The 25751-nt window shown below is 43.0% G+C and overlaps 1 protein-coding gene across 2 annotated transcripts in view; it reads left to right on the top strand.

Moving 5' to 3' along the window:
• Positions 1 to 148: 148 nt before the first annotated feature.
• Positions 149 to 25751, top strand: part of LOC116476897 (protein NPAT) — a 62439-nt gene continuing 36836 nt past the window's right edge. For both annotated transcript variants that reach the window (XM_032167306.2, XM_032167307.2), the window contains exons 1-2: positions 149 to 301; positions 25438 to 25556. In XM_032167306.2, the coding sequence (XP_032023197.1) occupies positions 265 to 301; positions 25438 to 25556 (156 nt within the window). In that variant the 5' untranslated portion in view covers positions 149 to 264. The remainder of the gene's footprint in view (positions 302 to 25437; positions 25557 to 25751) is intronic.

The following is a 25751-nucleotide window of genomic DNA, read 5'->3' as shown; positions in this document are numbered from 1 at the left end:
CCTCCCCGCCCTCCTCATCCCCGCCCCTCCAAGTCTGAGGACGGAAGTGACGACAGTTCCAAAGGCGAACGGAGGCGGGTTTCATTTCGGCGCCTTTCTTTCTCTGGCAGAAGTGATTGGCTGGCGTGAAGCGAAAGAGGCGGGACAAATTGCCGCGAGTTCAGTGCCGCCACTGCAACCGGGAGATGCGGCGCAGGAGCTGTCGCTGTGTTTGTTTTAACCTGAGTCTTGTTCCTTATTGTGGTTCCTGCTGCGGTTTTGATCATGTTGTTACCCTCGGACGTAGCCCGGCTTGTATTGGGTAAGCGCGGACGCGGGAAGGAGGGTTACTGGACCCGGCTATGCCGGACAGAAGGACCTTTGGGGCCAAAGGTTTTCCCTGGGTAGGGAAGCTTTGGGGTTTTGCCTCCCAGCTTACGAGTTGAGACTGGCGGTGATTCTTCGTCATTTGGAGGTTCTGGGCAGTTTAAGCCTCTTTGTATGTAGATGCTCCTCTCTTCAGAGGCTGCGTGGCGAGGGGAAGGAGGGGAAGCTCGGGGTGGAACACCTGGGGCGGATTCGGAGGGAAAGTCAGGCCTCCGCACTTAATTAGGACCGCTGAAAGAGCATTTGTCTGCATGACGGACGGATTGCGTGTGCTTCAACCTTGGGCGCACTTTCCTTGGTTCAGTGCTGGGACCAAAATAGGGCAAATAAGGACTTCCCCGGCCCCCCATCTTTGTAGGGAGACCTTCCTGGCGCCCTTCTAATAACCCGCCCTTATAACTACGAATTTGGGAGTAGAGGTGATCTTCCTTCTCCATCCTCCACGCAATACGTCGTCCAGTGTAGAGGTGTGAAATGCCAGTTGCGTATTTTAAAACAGCAATTCCTGTTCCTTTGATCAGCAAAAAATTTCAGAGGGTTAATTGCCTTAAATTAGTTGAACGTTGTCTAGCCCTAGTTTTACCTTCATTTGAGGAGGGGATGCTTTGTGGGTCACTTGTCTGTCAGGGTATATTGTCTGTGTGAGAGACGGGTTTTGTTGTTGTTTGTCCCCTGAAAGAATAAAGAGGATTGTACTACAGGAGACGAGAGCCACGTAAAGCTCAGAACCCGAGCCAGTGATTTACAGACGTCGTATGCGACGTCCCTAAAAGTAAATGGCAAGCATCTGTGATGAAACCTCCCATAGTATTCACAGCCATTACTACCATTATTTTATTGTTCGGAAAACCCATTTGTCTTGTGCCTCTTTTAAATGACCAGCGCTGTCCACAAAAATGTTATTTGCGCAGGGCTCTTGATAAGCACATTTTGCAGGAAACGTTAAACGGAAATGGTTCCACCATCCATTTTTGAAGAAACTTAATGACAAGTTTAATGTTTTGTTAATGTCTGATTAATCTTTTGCTTAAGAATTCTGAGTTTTGGCAGTTTGGTAATCTAGTTGAGTTTTGGTAACTATAGTCTTAAACATGGTTTCTCAGCCTCAGTACTGTTAACATTTTGGGCCTCATAATTCTTTATTGTGGGGAGCTATCCTGTGCTCAAACATTGTAGGATGTTTAGCAGCATTCCTGGCTTCTATTCACTAGATTACAGTAGGACACCCGTTCCCCACCCTACCCTTACCCAGTTGTGATCAGGGAAAATGTCTCTAGATACTGCTAGTATGTCCCCTGGAGGGCGAAATCACCTCTAGTTAAGAAAGTCCTAAGAAAGCAGTATCATTTTCTAATTGAAATAATTCACATCAATTTGTGAGTATTCTTTCTCCACAAACCAGCTATTCTGCTGACTTCCTGCTTTTCATTTAATGGACAAAAAACGCCAGCCATGGTTTTCTTATCTTAAAAATCTTTGTCATTCACATTCCATTTTCACTGCCACCAATCCCACAATGTGCCTGCCATTACTTCTCTTTTGGACTTCTGTCATGGCTTCCCAGACAGTTGTCCTTGCAATTGATTTTATTTACTGTTGTTACAAATCTCCCTGAAGCGTTCACACTATACCTTTTATTCTGAAAATTGAGATAATTCTGTTCTTACTAAAAATTTCAAATGGGCAGGAGTATACAATACAAAAAAGTCTCCCCATGCCTAATGCTCTTACTTTTGTCGTTTATCATTTTACATCTTAAATAGATATATATCGTGTATATCTTTCTCATATCAGGTTTATTATTTACTCATGATTCTTCTCCTATCAGTACCCCCTCCCCATCTTCAGCTCCTCTTGTTATTGGCCCCTTCATAATGTTTTTTTTCTAGCAAATCTTTGGGTGCCTAATATGTTCCAAACACTATGCCAGTTGCTGAACATAGAGAAGTAAGTTTTCTTCCCTTAGTGTTCAGATAATTAGGTTTTTTTTTACTCTTAAACACACACACAAAAAAACACTTTTCTGGACCCCACTAGACATTAGACACCCATTAAACAGAACATTCTGCCTTATGTTCTGTGTCACCCTTTCAGAAGTCAAATTTATTCAAAGAACAATGAATTCCACTTAGTTGCTGTTCTTCACCTACCTTTTATCCTTCAGGATACCGCACTCTGACTTTTGCATCTCACTACTCCACTTAAGTAGCCCTTACTGCCTTGTTGGGATTTTACAAAATGTTGTGTGGGCCAGAATACATCAAAGCGTTTGTTGCCTCTGGGCCATCAGTTCAGTTTTTATCCATTTGTTCAAGGTGCTCTGTGGAACTGATCTTACCTACCTCTCCAACTTGATCTCAGCTTCTTAACATCTGCTTTATGCTGCAGACATGTCAAACGAATTGAAGTTTCTTTGAATATTCTTTTATGTATTCTACTTCTCTTTGTCTTCCTAGTACACTTGTATTCAAGGTTCAGGTCATGCCTGATCTCTGAAACTTCATTCAGCAAGTACAGTTAGTACTTCTTAAATGTTGCCATAGCATTGTACTTCTGTTACAACCTTATCATGTCTTATTGTAGCTGTGTGTTTACTTTTTTTGATAAAATATACTAACAAAATTCACCATTTAAAAATGTATAGTTCTTAAAGCCCAAAACAATGAGTTTGTTGTTGTTGTTTTTGTTTTTAATGTACAGATCAGTAGTGTTAACTATATTGACATTTTTCTGCAACCATCACTACCATCAGTTTCTGGAACTTTTTCATCTTCCCAATTTGAAACTTACTTGGTTTTTTGTTTTATTAGTAGTCTTTTAGTCATGGATGAATGGACAAGCTTCAGGAGTTCTGGGAGTCCCCAAAACTATCATCTGTAAACGTTTTCTTAAATAGATTTGTTACCTTCTGTATGAGACAGCATGCATTAAAAAAAAAAATAGAAACCATTCTGAGTATTTAACGTGGAAAGATTTAATGAGAGAATTGGTTTACACTGGTGAGAGAAAAGCTAAGACGCCCAGCAGCTTACAACTAAGGCATCTCAGTGGTTAGCAACAGTAGGAAGCCACTATGCTAATGAGAAGGATAAGGAGAGAGGAAGCAACCAAGAGGCTGGTTTGACTGTGCAACGTGGAAGACTTGTCTGATGAGGGAGTGGTAGTCGTAGAGGAGACTCTACTGAAGCAGAAAGGGAATGAGGGAAAAATATGGCTGCTTCCTCCTGCCCTCCCACCTCCTACCAGTGCTTCCTATTTACTGAGCCCAGCCAGTAGCAGGCTGACAGAAGAGCTTGGGGAACATTGCCTATATAGAGTCAAGCTTTATGTCATACAGTAGAGAGCGACAGAAGGGTCAAGAACGTGTTTGAGGTCAAACAGGACAAGAACTGGCACACCCCTAACAGGCCAAGAGCTGCTGGTTCTATTCACCTTTATATCACCAAAACATAGATATTTAATAAAACATTTGTAAAAGTATGGCTGTGATTATGACACTCCCCTTTGTTTATTGAATAATATATGTACTCCTTGCTGTCTAAAACTTCATAATCCTTACCCATTTTGTCTTTTCTGTTGTATCTCCAACTGTTACCCTTCACCTTGTGCTGCATCCAAACTGGACATGTTCCCCAAATATGCTTGCATATATGCTTTCTGTCAGCTTCTTTGGGATTCCCAACCATCCTTCAGAACTCATCTGCACCTTCAAACATCACATAATTTCCAAGCTTAGTAGTGGTTTCTCCAGCCCCTCCCTTCCCATGAAGTAAGTCAGCTCTATTTTCTTACCATTTTTGCTTTGCATTACAGTTATTTGTGTATATGTCTTCTATCTCCAAGTGAGTTGTAACTTTATAGACAGAAACCTTGTCCCTGTTATTTGTGTATCTAGTAATATAAGGCACCATAAAGTAAGGCTTCCTAAGAATTATTTGCATGCTTAAAGAACATTAAATTACTAGTCTTTCTAGGGAAATAATAAAATATGTGAAGGAGATGTTTTCACATAGCGTGCTTTACTATCTCTTGCTTGCTTTAAACCTCTCTTTTTATCTTTCCCTCTCTACAAGTAGGAAGAAAAAATACCCTTCGTATAGTTAGGATTTTACCATTTCTTCTCTTTTTCGGTTGTTTCCCCTTCAATTCATTTAGTTACTCATTACCACCTCCACTTATAATAAAAGTAGACTGAAGATAGTATTATGTTAAGAAGGAAACTCAGGCATACTTTCTTACCTATTCAGGGACCTTTGTCAGTAAGTTTACACAAAAAAAATACACTTCTTTTATTCTTAAGTTGTTTTTAGGAATAAAAGGAAAAAACAGTAATAACTAATATTAGTTGTAGAATAACCATTTGTATTATACTGATTGGAGATGATTAGTGCTTAGTTTGTATTTTCTATTTTATTTATTTATTTCTTGAGATTTCACTCTTGTCATCCAGGCTGGAGTGCAGCAGCGAGATCTTGGCTTACTACAACCTCCGCCTCCCGGGTTCAAGTGATTCTCCTGCCTCAGCCTCCCAAGTAGTTGGGATTACAGGCACTCGCCACCACGCCCGGCTAATTTTTGTATTTTTAGTAGAGACTGGGTTTCACCGTGTTGGCCAGGCTGGTCTGGAACTCCTGACCTCAGGTGATCCACGCGCCTTGGCCTCCCAAAGTGCTGGGATTACAGCAGTGAGCCACCGTGCGCAGCCAGTATTTTCATCATATTTGGATTTTCATTCATCTAACATCTGAGATTTAGAATTAATTTGTGCCTAAAATTTCCTGTTACCTGACTGAGAATTGGTTATAGTCAGATACTTAATGATGATAAATAAACATTTTGTAGGCAGATACTAGTTAATCATATATATATAGTAAGGCCTAATTTAATAGGTTCAATAGGTTCTTGAAAACTGCAACTTTAAGCAAAATGATATATAATCAAACTATTTTTACCATAGGTTAACTGATATATACAAGAATTTCTTCAGCATATTTTTGGTCACAAAAATATCACCACACTTGTAAATAAAGTCCAAAATGCTTCTAATATTAAACATTGAAATACATGTAAGCTATATATACATTTAAGATGGATTAATAAAAACAAGATAATTACTTACCCAGTTAGTCCAGTTCAAGGTTGCAGGTAGCTAGAGCCTATCCCGGCAGCTTAGGGTGCAAGGCAGGAACTAACCCTGGGTAGAATGTCATTCTGTTGAAGGGAGCACTCACACACCCACGTACACTCACTCACGCTCACACTGTAATAATTTAGACACACCAGTTAACATGCACATCTTTGGAGTGTGGGAAGAAACGTGTACCTGGAGAAAACCCATGCAGGCATGGGGAAAATGTGTAAACTCCACACATACAGTGTCCTCGGCCAGAAATTGATTTTTTTTCCTCATCAGCAATATAACAAAAACATTGAACAAAATGATGGTATTCGAGGACTTGCTATATAATGATCAATGAACATGAGAGCAGTCAACTATTTACTACATTATTTTGGAACTTTTGGGACAAAAGTAAATCAGAATACATCAAATCTAATCTAAAATGAGAACTCAAGATTGCCAAAGTTGGGCACGTTTTTAAGAGCAGAAGATAATGTATCCTAGATATTACTATTTTGAGATGCATTATAACTTAAACACTTACTATAGACGTAATGTAACCTTTAACAGCCCCATCTCATATGTGTGCTATACAGAGGTATAATGTTTTATGAAATGCCATGAATTATCTGTGATGATTCCTTTCCAGGTTATGCTAGCACAAATGACAATATTTTTCTGAAAAAGGTTAACTGTGTATCACTGTATTCTGTCTGGGGCATTGTTTCTCAACCTTTATTTCATTACACAACTTTAAGGAATCTTCCTAGGCTTTTTTTTTTTCCCTGACCCTCCTCCTTACACAAAATTTTAATGTTTTAGTGTCATGAATATATTGTATATGTGTATCTGTGTATATGTATATGTATATATATGTATATATGTGTATCTGTGATTTATGCATAAAAAGAGGGAGATTTTCTTCATTCCTGCCTGCCCTAGAACCAGTTTTCACCCTCTTAGGGCAGTATCACTCCTTTTGAGAATGCATGGTCTAGGGGAAAGCAAATCTACTTTAAGATAGATAAAAATCTACTGCGAATCTATAGTAGATTTTAATACCACCATCTATCAGAAGTCCCCAAGTGACTGAATGCATCTAGGGTGATAAGTACTTGAAACTCCACCATGAAAAGGAAGTATATTTGAGGTCTTCAATCTAAATCTTGAAGCATATGAGGAAAAAGCTCCAACTGTCCTAATTTTAAGGTGATTCTAATAGTTTGTAAGATGTTTTAAATTTTTGTGTTTACAAAAAGCTAGTAACAGCTAACTCACCTATTCCAAATATTATAATTGTCAGAAAGCCAGCCATCATAAAAATTACTTTTCAGCCAGCTATAGTTTTCACAAAAAGGGAAGAAAACGTTGCAGTGTATCTTTGATCTAATTAATTTCACATCTGTGGTTTGATGTTCAATGATAGGAAGATTGAAGTCATGTTATCTGAGATAAAGCTTTCTTCAGATATCCAAATGCTTTCTCCAAAACACAATGCCTTTGGTTTTTGATTTGTATATTTGTTTGTTTCTTCTTATTAGTTAGCAAGAGGTGGGAAAACAGATTCATCAACTGCAAGTAGAGAGTGGTGAGTTGATTCCCAAATCACAGCTAGGGCATTGCCTGTAACGAGATGACCATATCCTTGCCCTTTCCTTTTTAAAACCTTAGTGTATAATGACTTCGTAGGCCATCTTATTGGTTTTTTCACCTGTTGGACCTGGTTAAAGATACAGTTCCAGGTGAAGAGAGTAGAACCTTATAAAGTTGGAAGAGACATTAGAAATAATTTCTTTTTTTTATCTTTTAAGTTCAGGGGTACATGTGCAGGTTTGTTATATAGGTAAACTTGTGTCATAGGGGTTTGTTGTACGTATTATTTCATCACCCAGGTGTTAAGCCTAGAACCCATTAGTTAGTTTTCCTGATCCTCTACCTCCTCCCACCCTTCACCCTCCAATAGGCCCCAGTGTGTGTTGTTCCCTCTATGTGCCCATGTGTTCTCATCCTTTAGCTCCCACTTATAATTTCAGTAGCTAACAAATACTGAGTATTATGCCAGCACTGAGATAAGTGTACTTCAAAGGAAAGTATAAGGGAATACTTATAAGTATTAAGTAATACCTATAAGGGAATATTTAATAGTGGGGAATAGGGAGTAATTATACTAAACTGTGAAGAATGAGTTGAAGATAGCTAGGCTAAGAAAAGATTAGCTGCCCAAGCAAAGAAAATAGAATATACAGTGGCCTTGAAATACAATCAATGGTGTATCTGTGGGACTGAAAGACCAGTTTGGCTGGAAGCAATAGAATGGCAAAACATAGGCTGAAGAGGAAATTAGGGTACAAAGCAAGTAGAACCTCATACGACACATTAAAAATTTGGAATCATAGGCTGGGTGCAGTGGCTCATGCGTGTAATCCCAGCACTTTGTGGGGCCGAGGTGGGCAAATCACCTGAGGTCAGGAGTTCCAAACCAGCCTAGCCAACATGGCAAAACCCTGTCTCTACTAAAAATATAAAAATTAGCCAGGCATAGTGGCAGGCATCTGTAATCCCAGCTACTTGGGAGGCTGAGGCAGGAGAATTGCTTGAACCTGGGAGGCAGAGGTTGCAGTGAGCCGAGATCGCACCATTGCACTCCAGCGCGGGTGACAAGAGCGAGACTCCATCTCAAAAAAAAAAAAAAAAAAAAAAAATTGGAATCATATTTTTTTATTGAGATATGATGCACATACTACAAAATGTAAAATTTGTTGTTTTTCAGGGTATGAAAATCCAGGATATTTATGGATTCATAATGTGCAGATATCACCACTAATTTCAATATTTCCATCACTCCAAAGAGAATCCTTATACTATTAAGTCACTTCCAATTCCCCCTTGCCCCATCCTCTGCCAACCACAAATCTACTTTCTGTATCTATACATTTGCCTTGCCTGGACATTGCACATAAATGAAATAGAATATTTGGCTTTTTGTGTCTGACTTTCACATGGCATAATGTTTTCAACATTATTCCATGTTGTAACAGGTATTAGTACTTCATTCCTTTTTATAGCTGAATATTTCATTATATGAATATGCCATATTTTGTTTGTCCATTGATTAATGGACACTGTTATGAAAAATGCAGGCCAGGTGTAATGGCTCACCCTGTAATCCCAACACTTTGGGAGGCCAAGGCAGGAGGATTGCTTGAAGCCAGGGGAGCAAGACCAGCCTGGGCAGCATACTGAGACACCCCATCTGTACCAATAAATAAGTAATTAGCTGGGCATTTATTTGGTGGTACATGCCTCTAGTCCTAGCTACTGGGGTGGCTGAAGTGGGAGGATCACTTCAGCCCAGGAGTTCAAGGTTATAGTGAGCTATGATTGCGCCACTCTACTCCAGCCTGGGTGACAGAGCAAGACTCCGTCTCTGAAAAAAAATAAACTGACCAGAAATGTCTGGATTCCATGCTTCAGAGTTGACTAGATAAATAAGAAAGGTCTGGATTTTTTATTTTGTTCCACTAATTTGTGTGTCTAACCTCATGCCAGTACATTGTCTTGATAACTGTAGCTTTATAGTAAGTTTTGAAATTGGTAAGTGTAAGTGCTTCAACTTTTTCTTCATTTTCAAGATTATTTTGGCTATTCCAGCCCCCTTGTATTACCTTATGAGTTTTAGGATCAGTTTGTCAATTTCTGCACAAAAGGCAGTTGAGATTATGATAGGAATTGTGGTGAATGTATCGGTGAATTTTGAGAGTATTGAGTTTTTAACAATATTGAACCTTTCAGTCCATGAACACAGTATGTCTTTGCGTGGATTTAGGTCTTTAATTTCCTCCAGTGATGTTTTCCAGTTTTTAGTATGCAAGTCTTTTACTTTTGTTAAACTTATAAGTATTTTATTTCTTTTGATGCTATTGTAACTAGCATTGCATTCTTAATTTTTGGTAGTTCATTGAGATTTATTGACTTTTATATATTCATTGTTTATCCTGCAACCTTGTTGAAGTCATTTATTAGCTCTAATAGTTTTTGTTTTGTTTTGTTTTGTTTTTGGGACAGAGTTTCGCTCTTGTTGCCCAGGCTGGAGTGCAGTGGTACAATCTTGGCTCACCACAACCTCCGCCTCCCGGGTTCAAGCGATTCTCCTGCCTCAGCCTCCGGAGTAGATGGGATTACAGGCATGCGTCACCTTGCCCAGCTAATTTTGTATTTCTAGCAGAGCCAGGGTTTCTCCATGTTGGTCAGGCTGGTCTCGAACTCCCAACCTCAGGTGATTTGCCGGCCGCGGCCTCCCGAACTGCTGGATTACAGGCATGAGCCACCATGCCCAGCCTAGGGAGGTTTCTTAACTTCTCTTTTTTTTTTTCTTTTTTTTTTTTTTTTTTTTTTTTTTGAGACAGAGTCTCACTCTGTTGCCCAGGCTGGAGTGCAGTGGCACCATCTCGGCTCATTGCAACCTCCACCTCCCTGGTTCAAGTGATTCCCCTGCCTCAGCCTCCCTAGTAGCTGGGATTAAGGTGGACACCACCATGCCTGGCTCATTTTTTTGTATTTTTAGTAGAGACGGGGTTTCACCATGTTGGCCAGACTGGTCTCGAACTCCTGATCTCAGGCAATCTGCCTGCTTTGGCCTCCCAAAGTGCTGGGATTATAGGCATGAGCCATGGTGCCTGGCCTCTAATAGCTTTTTTTTTTATGTCTTCCTTAGGATTTTCTATATAAGACATGTCATCTGCAAATAGGGTTAATCTGACTTTTTCCTTTCCCATCTGGATGCTTTTTTTTTTTTCTTTTAAGACGGAGTCTCGCTCTGTTGCCCAGGCTGGAGTGGAGTGGCACTATCTCAGCTCACTGCAACCTCCGCCTCCTGGATTCAAGCAGTTCTCCTGCCTCTGCCTCCTGAGTAGTTGGCATTACAGGCATGCACCACCACGCCTGGCTAATTTTTGTATTTTTAGTAGAGACGGGGTTTCACCATGTTGAGCAGGCTGGTCTGGAACTCCTGACCTCAAGTGATCCGCCCAGCTCGGCCTCCCAAAGTGCTGTAATTACAGGTGTGAGCCACCGTGTCCAGCCTGGATGCTTTTTATTTCAAGTTTTTTCCAAATTGCCCTGGCTAGAGGATACATGCAGTGTTGAATAGAAATGACAAGAACAGACATTCTTACCTTTTCCCTGATCTTATGGGGAAAGCTTTGAATTTTAAAGCATTGAAGATGATGTTACTTGGCTTTTTTTTTTTTTTAAGATAACTCTATCAGGTTGAGGAAATTTCCTTTTATTTCTAGTGTTTTTATCATGAAAGGGTGTTGGATTTTGGTTTCTTTGGTAGTGTTTTGTTTTGTTTTGTTTTGTTTCGCTTTTGAAACAGGTTCTTACTCTGTCATCCAGGCTGGACTGCAGTGGCATGAGTATGGCCCACTGCAGCCTCAGCCTCCCAGAGTAAAACTATCCTTCTACCTCACCCTCCTAAGTAACTGGAACTATAGGCACATGCCACCATACCCAGCTAAATTTTTAATTTTTTGTAGAGATGGGGGTCTCACTATATTGCCCAGATTGGTTGGATTTTGTTCAGTGGTTCTTTTTCCATGATAATGTGACTTTTGTCTTTTACGTTAGGAATATAGTATCTTACACTGATTTATTTTTATTCAACCAACCTTGCATTACTGCATTAAATCCCACTTGGTCATGGTGCATCACTGTTTTTATATGTTGCTGGCTTTGATTTGCTAGTATTTTGTTAAGGTTTGTTTGTTTGTTTGTTTTTCCTGAAGACGGGGTCTCACTCTGTCACCTATTCTGGAGTGCAGTGGCACAATTATGGCTCACTGCAGCCTTGACTTCCCAGGCTCAAGTGATCCTCCCATTTCAGCCTCCTGAGTACCTGGGACCACAGGTGCACACCAGGATGTCCAGCTAACTTTTGTATTTTTTGTAGAGATGGCATTTTGCCATTATGCCCAGGCTGGTCTGGAACTCCTGAGCTCAAGCAGTCCTCCTGCCTCGGCCTCCCACAGTGCTGGGATTACAGGCGTGAGCCACTGTGCCCACCCTGTTGAGGACTTTTATGTTCACTTTGTTTCTTTTTTTTTTTTTAGACGGAGTCTTGCTCTGTTGCCAAGCTGGAATGCAGTGGCGCGATCTCAGCTCACTGCAACCTCTGATTCCCTGGTTCAAGCGATTCTCCTGTCCCAGCCTCCCGAGTAGCTGGGATTACAGGCACACACCACCAGGCCCAGCTAATTTTTGTATTTGTAGTAGAGATGGGTTTTCACCATGTTGGTCAGGATGGTCTCAATCTCCTGACCTCATGATCCGCCCACCTCGGCCTCCCACAGTGCTGGGATTGTAGGCATGAGCCACTGACCCTGGCCCCTATGTCCAGTTTCATAAGGAATATTGGCGTGTAGTTTTGTGATGTCTTTCTCTGGTTTTGGTATCAGGGTAATATTGGTCTAAAAAAATGAGTTGAGAAGTCTTCTCCTACTATTTCAAAAAGAGTTTGTAAAGGATTGGTGTTTCATTCAATGTTTTGTAGAATTCACCAGTGAGGGCATTTGATCCCAGTTGGGCTTTTCCTCGTGAGAAGTTTCTTTATTACAAATTCCATTTCTTTTCTTGTTATAGGTCTATTCAGATTTTGTTTCTTTTTGAGTCAGTTCTCGTAGTTTTGGTCTATTAGTCCATTCTTGTGTTTCTATGAAGAAATACCTGAGAGTGGGTAACTTGAAAAGAGGTTTAATTGGCTCACAGTTCTTTAGGTTTTGCAGGAAGCATGGTGCTGGCATCTGCTTGCCTTCTGGAGGCCTTGGGAAGCTTAACAATCGTGGCGGAAGGTGAAGGGGGAAGCTGGCCTCTCACGTGGCAAGAGTGAGAGCAAGAGAGAAAGAGGTGTCACACACTTTTAAACGACCAGGTCTTGTGAGAACTATCTCAAGGATAACACCAGGGCATGAGGAATCTGCCCCTGTGGCCAAAACACCTCCCACCAGACCCCACCTCCAACATTGGGGATTACAATTCAAGGTGAGATTTAGCAGGAGCAACATCTAAACTATATGAGGGTCTTTCTAAGAATTACCCATTTCATCTAGATTCTCTAAATTGTTGAGATAACAACTGTTCATACTGTTCCTTTACATTCCCATTTATTTCTATAATATTGATAGTGATATCTCCTCTTACTTTTCTGATCTAGTATAATTTGAGTATTCTCTTTTTTTTTTTTTTTTTTGGTTGGTCTAGCTACAGAATTGTCAACATTGTTGACGTTTTCAGAGAACTAGCTTCTGTTTTTATTCATTTTTCTCTTTTTATTTGTTTCACTTATGTATACTCTGCATATTTCCTTCTGCTTTGCTCTTTTTCTAGTTTCTTAAGGTAGATGATATGGTTATTGAATTTTTTTTTTTTTTGAGATGACGTCTTGCTCTGTCACCCAGGCTGGAGTGCAGTGGCGTGATCTCTGCTCACTGCAAGCTCTGCCTTCCAGGTTCACACCATTCTCCTGCCTCAGGCTCCTGAGTAGCTGGGACTACAGGCGACTGCCACCACACCCAGCTAATTTTTTGTATTTTTAGTAGAAACGAGATTTCATCGTGTTAGCCAGGATGGTCTCGATCTCCTGACCTCGTAATGTGCCTGCCTCGGCCTCCCAAAGTGCTGGGATTACAGGCGTGAGCCACCACGCCTGGCCCAATGTGGTTATTGATTTTAAATTTTAAGGTTTTTGTTTGTTTGTTTGTTTGTTTTGAGACAAGATCTCAATCTGTTGCCTATGCTAGAGTGCAGTGGCGTGATCATAGTTCACTACAGCCTTGAACTCCTGAACTACTGGGACTGCAGGCACGTGCCAGCGCACCTACCTAATTTAAAGAGATTTTTTTAGTCACAGGCTCTTGAATTCCTCACTTCATGGTACTCTCCTGCCTCAGCCTGCCAAATAGCTGGGATTATAGGTGTATGCCACCACGCTTGGCTTATCTTTTTATTTATTTATTTAGTTAGTTATTTTTGACACAGAGTCTTGCCCTGTCACCCAGGCTGGAGTGCAGTGGCACAGTCTTGGCTCACTGCAGCCTCCGCCTCTCAGGATCACACCATTCTCCTGCCTCAGCCTCCTGAGTATCTGGGATTACAGGCGCCTGCCACCATACCCAGTTAATTTTTTATATTGTTAGTAGAGACGGAGTTTACCATGTTGGCCAGGCTGGCCTCGAACTCTTGACCTCAGGTGATCTGCCTGTCTCAGCCTCCCAAAGTGCTGGGATTACAGGCATGAGCCACGGCGCCTGGCATCTCTTTTTTAAATACAGGTGTTAATAGCTGTAAATTTTCCACTGTGCACTGCTTTAGTTGCATCTCATAAATTTATTGACACTTATTTCATGTCCTAACATATGGTCGGCCCTGGAAAATGTTCCATGTACAGTTGAGAAAAATGTGTATTATGCTGTTTTTACTGGAATGTTCTATAGATATCTGGTAGGTCTAGTTGCTTTACAGTTTAAATTTTCTGTTTATTTATTGATCTTCTGCCTAGTTGTTCTGTGTATTACTGAAAGTGTGGTATAGAAACCTTCAACTTTTATTGTTGAATTATCTGTTTCTCCTTTCCCTTCCGTGAGTTTGCTTTCTACTTTGGGCTCAGTTAGGTGTATTTATGTTTACAAGTGTTATTTCTCTCTCTCTCTCTCTCTTTTTTTTTTTTTTTTTTTTTAAAGACAGGGTCTCACCCTGTTGCCCAGGCTGGAGTGCAGTGGTGCAGTCATGGTTCACTGTAGCCTTGACCTCCTCTGCTCAAGCTGTCCTCCCACCTCCGCCTCCAGAGCAGCTGAAACTACAGGTGCACACCACCAAGCCCAGCTAATTTCTAAAAACCATAGAGGTGGGTTCTCACTAGGTTTCCCAGGATGGTCTTGAACTCCTAGGCTCAAGCGATTCTACCACCTCAGCCTCCCAGAGTGAGCTACTGCACCCAGCCATTGTTATATTTTTGCGGATTGACCTTTTTTGTCATTATCTTTGTCTCTAGTAACAATATTTTGTTACTATACCTTAATACCTACTTTGAGACAGGTTGAGTATCACTAATTCAAAAATTCAGAATGCTCCAAAACCAAAACCGTTTAAATACCAACATGATCCTCAAAGGAAATGTTCATTGGAGCGTTTCAGATTTTCAGATTAGCGATGCTCAACCAATAAGTATAATGCAAATGTTCCAAAATCTGAAAGGGAGAAAAATCTGAAACACTTCTGGTCCCAAGCATTTCAGATAAGGGATACTCAACCTGTATTAATATAACAACTTTAAGTCTTACTTGATTACTGGATGGTGTAATCCAGTAATCTTTCCTGTCCTTTTCCTTTCACCCTGTTTGTGTCTTTGAATCAGTCTAGCAGCTGGTGCCAAGATGCTAGCTGCAGCGTGGGAGGTGTGGCCAGGGCTGTGTGCTCCACAGGGCAGCGGGAGCTGGGAACAGATTGGTGCCCTGTCCCCTTCCTAGTTGGATGGGCAGGAGCCCTGCCCTCCCAGGTGCAGCTGCAGCTGTGGAGCAGGCATCCCTGCACTCTCGGGGGCCCGGGAAGCCCCCCTTTCCCCACAGGCTTGGAAACGCCTACTCCCGCTGCCTAGCCTCTCCCCGATCCCAGTGCCCACTCGGAATTCAGAGTAAAGTTGAGGCTGAGCCTGCTGCTGTTGGGACCTGGCTGGGTGTGTGCGCACTAGGGGCAGCGCCAACACACCAGCCTCATGCTACCTCGGTCCCCCTCTGGACTTTCAGCTCTGATGAGCACGTGAGGGAGTCTGAGGGTGAGGCTGAGGGCAGCTCGGCATGGGCCTGCCCCTTGGCATGAACAGCCTAAGCACTGTGGGCACCTTGGATGTCAGGTTGATGGTGGCAGGAGGCAGATGGTCTCCTAGGTGGAAAGGGGCAGGCCCCCGGTGAAGCCACACCTTCAAGCCAGAGACAGCTAAAGCCTGGGGGTCAGACTGCAGATCCATGGCCCGGAGTGAGAATTTATAGTGCTTTTTCTGCGCCCACCCATGGCTGCCCATGGACCCATCAGCACATACTTACTCCCATTTGAGGCCCATACAAACCCCAGACTCATCCAGACTCATAGAGATGTTGGGACTACCAGCTGTGAGAAGGAGCTACTCACTGTGGGTCTCCTCTCCACTGAGAACTGGTCACTTGTTGGGACAACCTGCCTGCAGAAAGGAGCTACCCACTGCAGCTCCCTTCTCCACTGAGAGTTGGACGCTTATCAGGATGACTTACCTGCAGAAAGGAGCTACCCACTGTGGGTCTCCTCTCTGTTGAGAGCTGGACACTCATCAGAATGACCTGCCTGCACAGAAAGGCACTGCAGAAAGGAGCTTCCCACTGTGGGTATCCTCTCCACTGAGAGCTGGATACTCATGGGGATGACCTGCCTACGGAAAGGAGCTACCCACTGCAGGTCTCCTGAGGGCTGTTTTGTCTCTCAGTGAAGCTCCTCTCCGCCTTGCTCACCTTCCAGTTGACCGTGAACCTCATTCTTCCTGGACACAGGATAATAACATGGGACCCACCGAAACGCGGGACTGAAATATCTGTAAAACAGGGCTGAAACATGCCCCCTTGCTCACCACATTGCAGACAATGAGAAGGAAAGAAGAGCTGAGGCCCTTTGGGGATCCCAGACCTAAGAGCTCCCCAAACCAGGGTTGTGACACCCTCTTTGGGGCTCTGGGATTCTTGATGTCTCCAAGCTTCAGGGTGCCACTGCGTTCCCCAGTACCCACAGTGGAAGCCACTGTGGTATGTCTGATCCAGATACAACCTCACAGGGAGCCAGTGCCTGGATATGCCCGCCCCACTGCATCCAGCATGCTTGGCTATGCTCAGTGGCTGGACCCCGTGCTCGCTCATACACCCCTCACTGCTTCATGCCTGGCTCACCACCAGCAGGCATGGGATTAGGCCCAGTAGCATGAGCCAAACACAGCCTGCTTGGCCAAGTGGGCGGAACAAGCCCAGCAGGCCCTAGCAAAACTCAGGCAAAGGCACCACCAGCCACAGAGGTTTTGAACTGGAAAAGTGACACCCTAAGTATCCTGTGACAACAGCATATAGTTGGATCATGTTTTTAAGGTCAGGTAAATTACACCTTCATACATTATATGCCCATATTGTTGTGTGCAGATATCTTTTTAAGCAGAGTTGGGGAAGAAAGGTTACATACAACAAACACTTATACTGTTTTATTTTTATTTATTTATTTATTTTTGAGACAGGGTCTCGCTCTGTCGCCCAGGCTGGAATGCCTTGGCATGATCTCACCTCACTGCAGCCTCTGCCTCCCCAGTGGCATGATCTCGCCTCACTGCAGCCTCTGCCTCCCCAGTTCAATAGATTCTCATGCCTCAGCTTCCCAAGTAGCTGAGATTACAGGCGAGTCCCACCACACCTAGGTAATTTTTTTGTATTTTTAGTAGAGATGGGGTTTTGCTATGTTGGCCAGGTTGGTCTCAAACTCCTGGCCTCAAGTGATCCACCCGCCTGAACCTCTCAAAGTGCTGGGATTATAGGCATGAGCCACTGCACCTAGCCTATACTGCCTTATATTATGTTGTTATCAAGTTACTCTCCAGTATCATCTCATTTTAGCCTGAAGGAGTCCCCCATTAGTATTTCTTACAGGGAAAATCTGCTAGCAACTAATTCTCTTAGTTGTTTATCTGATAACATATAATTTTTAAAGTTTTAGTTTGGAGTCTTGCTAGATATAGAATTCTTCCTTGAGGCTGGGTGTGGTGGCTTACTCCTGTAATCCCAGCACTTTGTGGGGGCCAAGGTGGGAGGATCGCTTGAGGATAGGAGTTCAAGACCTACCTAGGCAACATATAGTGAGACACCATCTCTATTAAACATTTTTTCTTTTAATTAGCCAGGCATAGTTGTGAGTTCCTGTCATCCCAGCTACCTGGGAGACTGAGGTGGGAGGATCGCTTGAGCCCCAGCATTCAAAGCTACAGTGAGCTATAATGGTGCCACTGCTCTTCAGCCTGGGCAACAGAGTGAAACCCTGTCTCAAAAAGAAAATAAAATTCTTGGTTGACCTTTTTTTGCTATCAGTTTTTTATCTTTTTTCTTCAACAATCAAAGTAAACATCAGGTCTTTGAATATCATCTCACTACTTCTGGTTTCTGGTGAGAAATCAGATGTCAGTCTTACTTAGAAACCCTTGTATGTGATGAGTTGTTTCTCACTGCTTTCACGATTTTGTTTGTCTTTGTATTTTCAGTTTGATTATGGTCTGTCTAGGTATGGATCTCTTAGTTTATCCTACTTAGAGACTGTTGAGCTACCTTCACGTGTAGATTAAGTTTTTTCTCAAATTTGCACGTTTTTGGACATTATTTCTTCAAATACTCTTTCTGGCATTTCTATCGTTCTAGGATTTCCATTATGCTTATGTTGGTACAGTTGATGGTGTCCCTTAGGTCTCTGAGACTGTTCACTTTTCATCATTCTGGGTTTGTTTCCATTCCTCAGATCAAAGGACTGTTACAACTCTGTCTCCTTCGTGCCATCCGCAAGGCAGCGAATGATAGGGGGATGTGTTTCAGCTCGTTTGTGTTACAGCTCGTTCAGGCCCACTGCCCCACTCTGGCTTGCGGCTCCTGGCTTGGCCCTGCCACTGCTTCCTGTCATGCGGGGCAGCTGTCCGCTCCTGGCAGAAGGCAGGAGGGCTACAATGTTACAGCCCCTTTCCCACCAGCAGGTTCCGCAGGTTCGGCAGGTTCCAGGGTCTTGTCTGGCATCTGAGAAGAATGAGGTTACACAGACATGAGAGACTGAGCAAGGTAGAAAAGGATTTTTATTGAGCAACAGAACAGCTCTCAACATGAGAGGGGACCCAAAGTGGATAACCCTCTGTGTGATAGGGGGCCCAAAGGTAGGTAGCCCCCACGTGTGGCTGAGTCTGGGGTTTTTATGGGCTCAGAATGTGGGAGTGCATGGGCGGGCCTGGAAAAAGCATCACTGGACTGGCCTTAGGCATCGAGGAAGTTTTCATTCTAGTTGTGGACTCTGCCCGGAACTGGCATCCAGTTTTCAGGCTTCAGGCTGTCTTTGACTTGAATGTTGGGTTTCACCATGGACCCACCCCTGTCTGCCTGGAAATTTGTCTCTTGCTGCTATCAATCCTCCCTCTGAAGACGTACGTCTAACTGCCATTAGGATAAGGACAATGACCACAATTGCTGCTTTCTGCTGATGGGGTGCTGTTTTGCAAAAGCAGCAGTCTGATCTCTCTCAGAGGCCTAAGAGTTCCCAGTAAAAGGGAGCCATCGTCTGAGGCTCTATTTGCATGACCATATGGAGTTTAATGATCTGTAATTGAGAAGAAACAAATTTTATAAGGAGGTTAAATATACATGGACCAAATATGTGTATTATGCAAAGAGGAGCTAGAAGGGAAAAATGTAGTCCCAAAGATAACAGAAATAAGGAGCAAAATAGACTAAAACATGCTGAAACAATGTTATGGCTAGAGCTGTTTCACCCTGGTGAAAGAAATTAAATCTTGTATGGGGGCAGTTAAACTTTAGAAGAAAAATAACTGTTTAGGGGAGTATATAATCCCTTGGGGGTTCGGGATTAAGGAGTCCTTGGCAAAGATGCCTTGTGAGGAACAGAACAAGGGTGAGAAGAGCAAGCCTAGGAGAGACTATAAAGAGGATGTCCATGGTAGGTTAATGACACTTAACCTTTTGTCATTTAGCTTGAGGTCTCTGATTTTTTCACACTGGTACTTCAGGTACTGTTCCAGGTCAATAGAGGTAATTCCATCAGTTTTCCCAGGCCTTTACTCGAGTATAATGAATCTAAGAATATTTTCCAGTGACATTTACTGCCATAGGAGTAGAAAGAAGTATGGTATAAGGTCACTCCCAGTGCTGACCTAGAGAGGGAGAGAGGGTAGGAAGTGCCTTTACCCAGTACTATGTCCCCTGGGTTGAATAGAGATGGCCCTAGTTCACAGAATTGGGCCTCTGACAGTTGTTTCAGTTCCTATTGGAAATGGGCCAAAGATGGTATACATGTAATCTCATCAGAGGTTTCTTGGTCTAGCAAGAAATCATTGGTGAGAAAAGGTCGTCTGTACATCATTTCAAAGGGATTTAAACCCAGCTTCGAAGGGGTGTTTCTGACATGTAGTAGGGATATGGGAAGAAAAGTAATACAGGGCAGATGAGTCTCTCAAGACAGTTTTCTGTGGTACCTTTTGATAATATCTGTCTTTTCTCCCTTTCCTGGAGATTGTGGTCTCCAAGCACAATGAAGATAGTATTGTATGCCTACTGCCTTTGAGACCCCCTGGGTGACAGCCTCCTTGAAGGAAGGGCCGTTATCACTCTGGAGGTGTTTAGGAAGTCCAAAACGAGGAATTACATCATTAATTAGTACTTTTATCACCTCAGAGGCTTTCTGTGTCCAACATGGAAATGTTTCTACCCAGTTAGTGAAGATATCTACCCACACTAGAAGATATTGGATGCCTCTTGTCTTCTGCATAGGGGTGAAATCTATCTGCCAGTCTTCCCCTGGGTAACCTCCCATTATTTGGGTTCCGGAAGGGAGAAAATGTTGCTTGAGGGGATTATTTCTAAGGCAAGTCTCACAAGCATTAGTGACCTGTTTGAGCATTTTTAGCAGATTTTTACCTGAAAACCACATGTGGGCCAGTTGATAGGTTTTATGCTTACCTAGGTGGAGGGCTTGCTGAAGGATTTTAAGAACTTTTAAGAACTACCTGGCTGGTAGCTGGTGGATAAAGTTTGCTGTCCTCTGATTGTAGCCATCCAGAGGGCTGAAAGGTGTGTCCCTGAGAGGTGGCCCATTCTATTTCCACAGGAGAATATTGAGGTTTTATTTCTCTTGGAGCCCTCCCAGATCAGAGGGGCCTCAAGTGGATCAGAAACCTGGGGCCCTCTTGCTGCCGATTTAGCTGCTTGGTCTGCCAACTTAGTTCCCTCAGCTATTTCATCTGTTGGCTTTTGGTGGCCTTTACAATGTAATATTGCCACTTCCCATGGAAGGAAAACTGAGGATAATGATCTCTTAATTTCCTGGTAGTATGAGAGACCTATTAGCTGTGAGGAAGTCCCTTTCTTTCCAGATAGTGGCATGGGCAGAGAGGACTAGGAAAGTATACTTAGAATCAGTATAAATGTTAACTGCTTTCCCTTTGCTTAATTCAAGCACCCTTGTGAGGGCAGTTACCTCAGCTAGTTGATCACTTGTGCCTGAGGAGAGAGGCATGCTATCAATAATATCATTTAAGGTGACTATTGCATACCCTGCTTTATGGATGCCTTATTCCACAAAAGAACTTGCATCTGTAAAGAGAGTCCAGTCTGGGTTCTCTAAGGAGGTTTCTTTGAGGTCCTCTCTGCCCGCATAGATTTGCACTACTATCTGTTCACAGTCATGTTCAAGTTCCCCAGCTTTCTCTGGGAGGAAAGTTGCTGGGTTTAGGGAGGGACAGATTCTTAAATGCAGATCTCTCTAATAGCGCAGCTTAATATTTGAGGAGACGGTTGTTCACTACCCAGAGCCTCCCTTTAGAAGACAGCAGTCCTGCCACGTTATGTGGGGTATAAATGGTTACGTTATACCCCATGGTTACCTTAGTGGTCTCTGGTACTGACAAGGTTACTGCTGTGATTGCCCGGAGGCAGGCTGGCCATCCTTTAGCTACCAAATTAAGCTCCTTGCTTAGGTAACCTACAGGTTTCTAGGCTGGACCTTGGGCCTGAGTTGGAACTCCCTGGGCCATTCCTTTCCTTTCTGGTACATAAAGATTGAATGTCTTCCCTATGGGAAGACTAAGGGCTGGTGCCTCAAGCAAGGCTTGTTTCAGTTGGTCAAAGGTCCTTTTAGCCTCTGGTTCCCAAATTAGGGAGTGCGTCTTAGTTGCCTGAGTCTCCTTTATTATGTGATATAAGGGACAAACTATTTCACCATACCCAGGTATCCATAGTCCTGTAATCCCCAAGAATCCTCTCAGTTGCTTGAGGGTTTTGGGGAGAGGAGAAGAGGAGATGGACTTAATCGTTTCTTCACCTAGTTCCCTGGTCCCCTCTGACAAGACTAGACCTAGGTACTTCACTGAAGTCTGACAGAGCTGAGCCTTAGATTTTGAGACCTTATATCCTCTGTTAGCCAGAAAATTAAGACAAGCCTTACTGTCCTCCTGAGACTTCCTCAGTTGGAACGCAAAGGAGAATGTCATCTACATATTGTAAAACTTTCACCTGAGGATAAAGGAACTGCCCAAACAGCTGGGGGCTGTCTTAGAATCCCCGTGGTAACACCACCCAGGTTAGCTGTGTGGTCTGGTTGGATGGATCCTTGAATGCAAACAAGTACTGGCAGTTGGGATGTAATGGTATGCAGAAAAAGATGTCCTTTAGGTTCAGGACTGTGAACCATTTAGTTCCCTCAAGCATTTGAGTTAGTAGGGTATAGGGATTGGGAACCACCATATGGATTGGAACCACAGCCTCATTAATGAGGCAGAGGTCTTGGACCAGTCTCCTTCCTTTGTTGGGTTTTTGTACATCCAATATCAGAGTATTACAAGGGCTGTTGCAGGGTTTAAGGAAGACCTGCATCCTTGAGTTATCAGTGATGGCTTCTAGCCCTTTCCTAACTTCTGGTTTTAGGGGATATCGTCTCTGGTTAGAGAAGGAGGTGGGATCCTTAAGGTGGACCCAGACCAGTATGGCAGTTGTGGCTGCACCAATTTTCCTTTGAGTTGCCCAGACTTCTGGGTTAATTAATATTGGTCTGCACTAGGGTGAGACAGAGTCTGTCCTGGAGCCATAAGGATGATGGGTCCCATACCAGCTAAAATAGCCCTGCCTAGCAGAGGAGTTGGGCTTTCAGGCATGATTTAAAAGGCATGGGTAAACAAAAGGTCACCTCAACTATAACTAAGGGGTTGGGAAAAATATCAAGTTAAAGGCTTTCCTGAGACATCCCTCTCAGTCATACTAAGAAAGGAGGGGAGGCCTGGTCTGATAAGTTGCCTCCCAAGAGGGAAAAAATCAGTCTCTTGTGTAGCAAAGCTCCCTGTAGTTATAGGACTGTGTTGACTCCTGACATGGTTGTTGGGGAAAAAACAACTTAAATGCAGGGAAGGGAAGTTGCCTGAGGGAAATAGCCTCTTGCCCGATGCAAATGGGTTCCTTCAACAGGGGAAAGAAAACTCAATCATTACATCCTTCTTGCTTCTAAGAACAGACAAAAACCAAATTGTTCTAAATTGCACTGCTGATGACTAAGCAAAATGCTCATTCCACTCAGTAATATTATCACTGTGGTTTGCAACAACACCCTTAACGTTGCATATGAAGAAGAGATAGGAGCCAGGAAAGAGAGAAAGAAAATGCTATAGGAAAGACTGGAGGTCTTGACTGACACCCGAACGGGCTGTTGGGGATTGGGGCCAGTCCAGGAGCCTTCAGGTAACACGGAGGTGTAGCCTCAGCCAGGTGCCTTCAGTTGCCCGAGGACCTTATTCCGATCCTATGCATTGGCTAGACCTCTGTGAAGGGAGACTGGGTTGAAACAAAGCCAACATTCCCAGTACCCGACGGTGATGGCAGAGGCTTGACAAAGTCTTCCCCAGCAAGCCTTTCCTTTGCGGCTGTGCCTTAACTGCAAAGGAGAGGCTCAACTTAGCATTCACTCTTAACTGGCTGACAGAAGCCCAGTGCTTCGTCCGTTTTTGGAAAAAAAATGTGAAGGCAAGAAGCCTCAGAAATGAAAGTGTAAGAGGTCCACTCTTACCCTTCCACAGATCCCAGACAAGCCTCCAGAAATGACGCAGGATTCGTTCAGTGCTGCTATGCTGTCCAGCATCTCTGTGGCCTGTGGCACACCTACCTGGGCCTCACTCGCCTCTAGGCTCACTGCTGGGCCCTCTCTGCCCACTCGACCCAGCAGACTGCTTCTGGCCCGGATTCCATACCGACTGCAGCTCTGCATTCAGCCCCGCAACTGGTCCAGTTGTGCCATGATTGTCTTCCACCTTGGGAGCCAGTGTCTGGGTGAGGGTGACACAGCAGCGCCCAAGAACTTGGAGATACCAGCAACCACAGAGCCCCAGCTGTTGCCCAGGGAGTCCTGAGGTCTGAGCCCCCAAGGACTGTTACAGCTCTGTCTCCTTCCCACTGCCCACAGCATGGCAAACGGAGGTGGCAGGGGAGCGCATGTTTCAGCTTGTTTGTGTTACAGCTCGTTCCGTCCACCTACCCTGCTTCAGTCTGCGGTTCCTGGGCTGGCCCAGCCCCACTGCTGCTTCCTGTCAGGTAGCTGCCCAGTGCCAGCGGAGGGCTGAAGGGCTACAATGTTAGAGTTCCTTTCACACCCACCATTCAGCAGGTTCTGAGATCTTGTCCTGCATTTAAGAAGAATGAGGTTATGTGGACACTGGTGAGTGAGCAAGGTGGAAGAAGGTTTTCTTGAGCAACAAAACAGCTCTCAACACGAGAGGGGACCTGACATGAGTAGACCTCCATGTGAGAGGGGATTCCAAAGGCAGGTAGTCCCCATGTGTGGTTGAGTCTGAGGATTTTATGGGTTCAGAATGGAGGTTTTTATGGGCTCAGGGTGCAGGCTAATTGATCCATGGGTGAATCTGGAAAAAACACCATTTGATTGGCTAAAAGACATCCAGGAAGTTCTCACTCCGGTCATGGACTCTACACAGAACTGGCAGTCCAGTTTTCAGGCTTCAGACTGTCTTTGGCTTGAAGGTTGATGGGTTTCACTGGGTACCCTACCCCTGTCTGCTTGGGAGTTTGTCTCCTGCTCTTATCTACTGTATTTCTTTATTCATATTTTCTATGTTGTGAGAAATTATTCTTACGATTTTCTAGACTTGGATTCCTTTAGTTTTTCCAACTTATTTAAAAATAGCTCATTTAAAGTCTCAAGTCTAATGTCTGGATTTTCCTGGGCAGACTTTTGGTTTTTTGACTCTGTACGATCCATACTTTCTTATTTCTCTGTATATCTCATAATATTTTGTGAAAAATTGGATGTTTTAAATAATATAATGCGACAACTCTTGGAATTAGACTTTTCTTCTATGTTGTTGTCTTAGCTGTTGCTGTTTGTCTAGTGAGTTTGCTGAACTAATTTTATGCAGTCTATATTCTGTGAAGAGTTGATGCTCTATGATTGGATGATGATTTCCTTAACTACTGGGAGTAAATAAATATCCCATTGTTTGCCAAGGGGGTCTGTGTGTGCACTGCGGCATGCTTTAGTTCAGCCAGGCAGTTGACCCACTCTGCCTTAGCCTTCTTTCACTAGTTAAGGTTAATGTTCTTGTTGGGATTGGTAATGCTTTGATTCCCAAAGGGCATAAATTAAGAATTAGGGGAGTTCCTGTCTCAACTTTCATGCAGAGTAGGTCTTCTGTTCATTCTTTTTATAAATCGTTTGGCAAATAAATGAAGTATACAAATACATAGCAGTGTTGTGAGAACATAGTTTTCTAATAACCCAGTAAGTGAATTTATACCATCAACTGACCTGGTCTTTATGGAAGTTATGCAGTAGAGGAACATAGTTATTTATCATTAATTTATTGGTTCTCCTGTAAGTACTGTGAAATAATTATACTTTGTTAAACACTTTATTTTACTAGTTTAGCTAGAATTGTTTCCTGTGAAAGGGCCACCTGTTCTATGAATTATACTTTGTATTGCAGCACAACCTGGTGTTTCTGTTCAAGGCTGCCAAACACTAGAGCATTCCACCTAAGGTTTCAATTGTGATATCAGTACATGCTATAGCATTTTCAATAGCAGTTTTAACCAAAAGTACAGAATTTAATATAAGTACCTAAACTTTTATTTTTTATTTAGGTTACTTACAGCAAGAAAACCTCATTTCTACCTGCCAGACTTTTATTTTGGAAAGTTCAGATTTAAAAGAATATGCAGAACATTGTACAGATGAAGGGTTTATTCCAGCCTGCTTACTGGTGAGTTATTTGTTCCTTAAGGGAAATATTTCATCAACACAAGAAACTAAAAACATAGTCATAAAATCAGCTTATCAGAAAAAAAAATTGAAATTGGCAGAAATTCGGTGGTTTATATTCATGCATGACTGGTAAGACCCAAAGAAGACCAGCTTTTCTTTTTACAAATTTATGCCAAAACTATTAAATGAATTA

This window comes from Hylobates moloch, unplaced genomic scaffold (assembly GCF_009828535.3).
Source record: "Hylobates moloch isolate HMO894 unplaced genomic scaffold, HMol_V3 SCAFFOLD_11, whole genome shotgun sequence".
Lineage (NCBI taxonomy): Eukaryota > Metazoa > Chordata > Mammalia > Primates > Hylobatidae > Hylobates > Hylobates moloch.
Note: the sequence above shows the minus strand (reverse complement) of the source record. Positions and strands in the feature narration are given on the sequence as shown.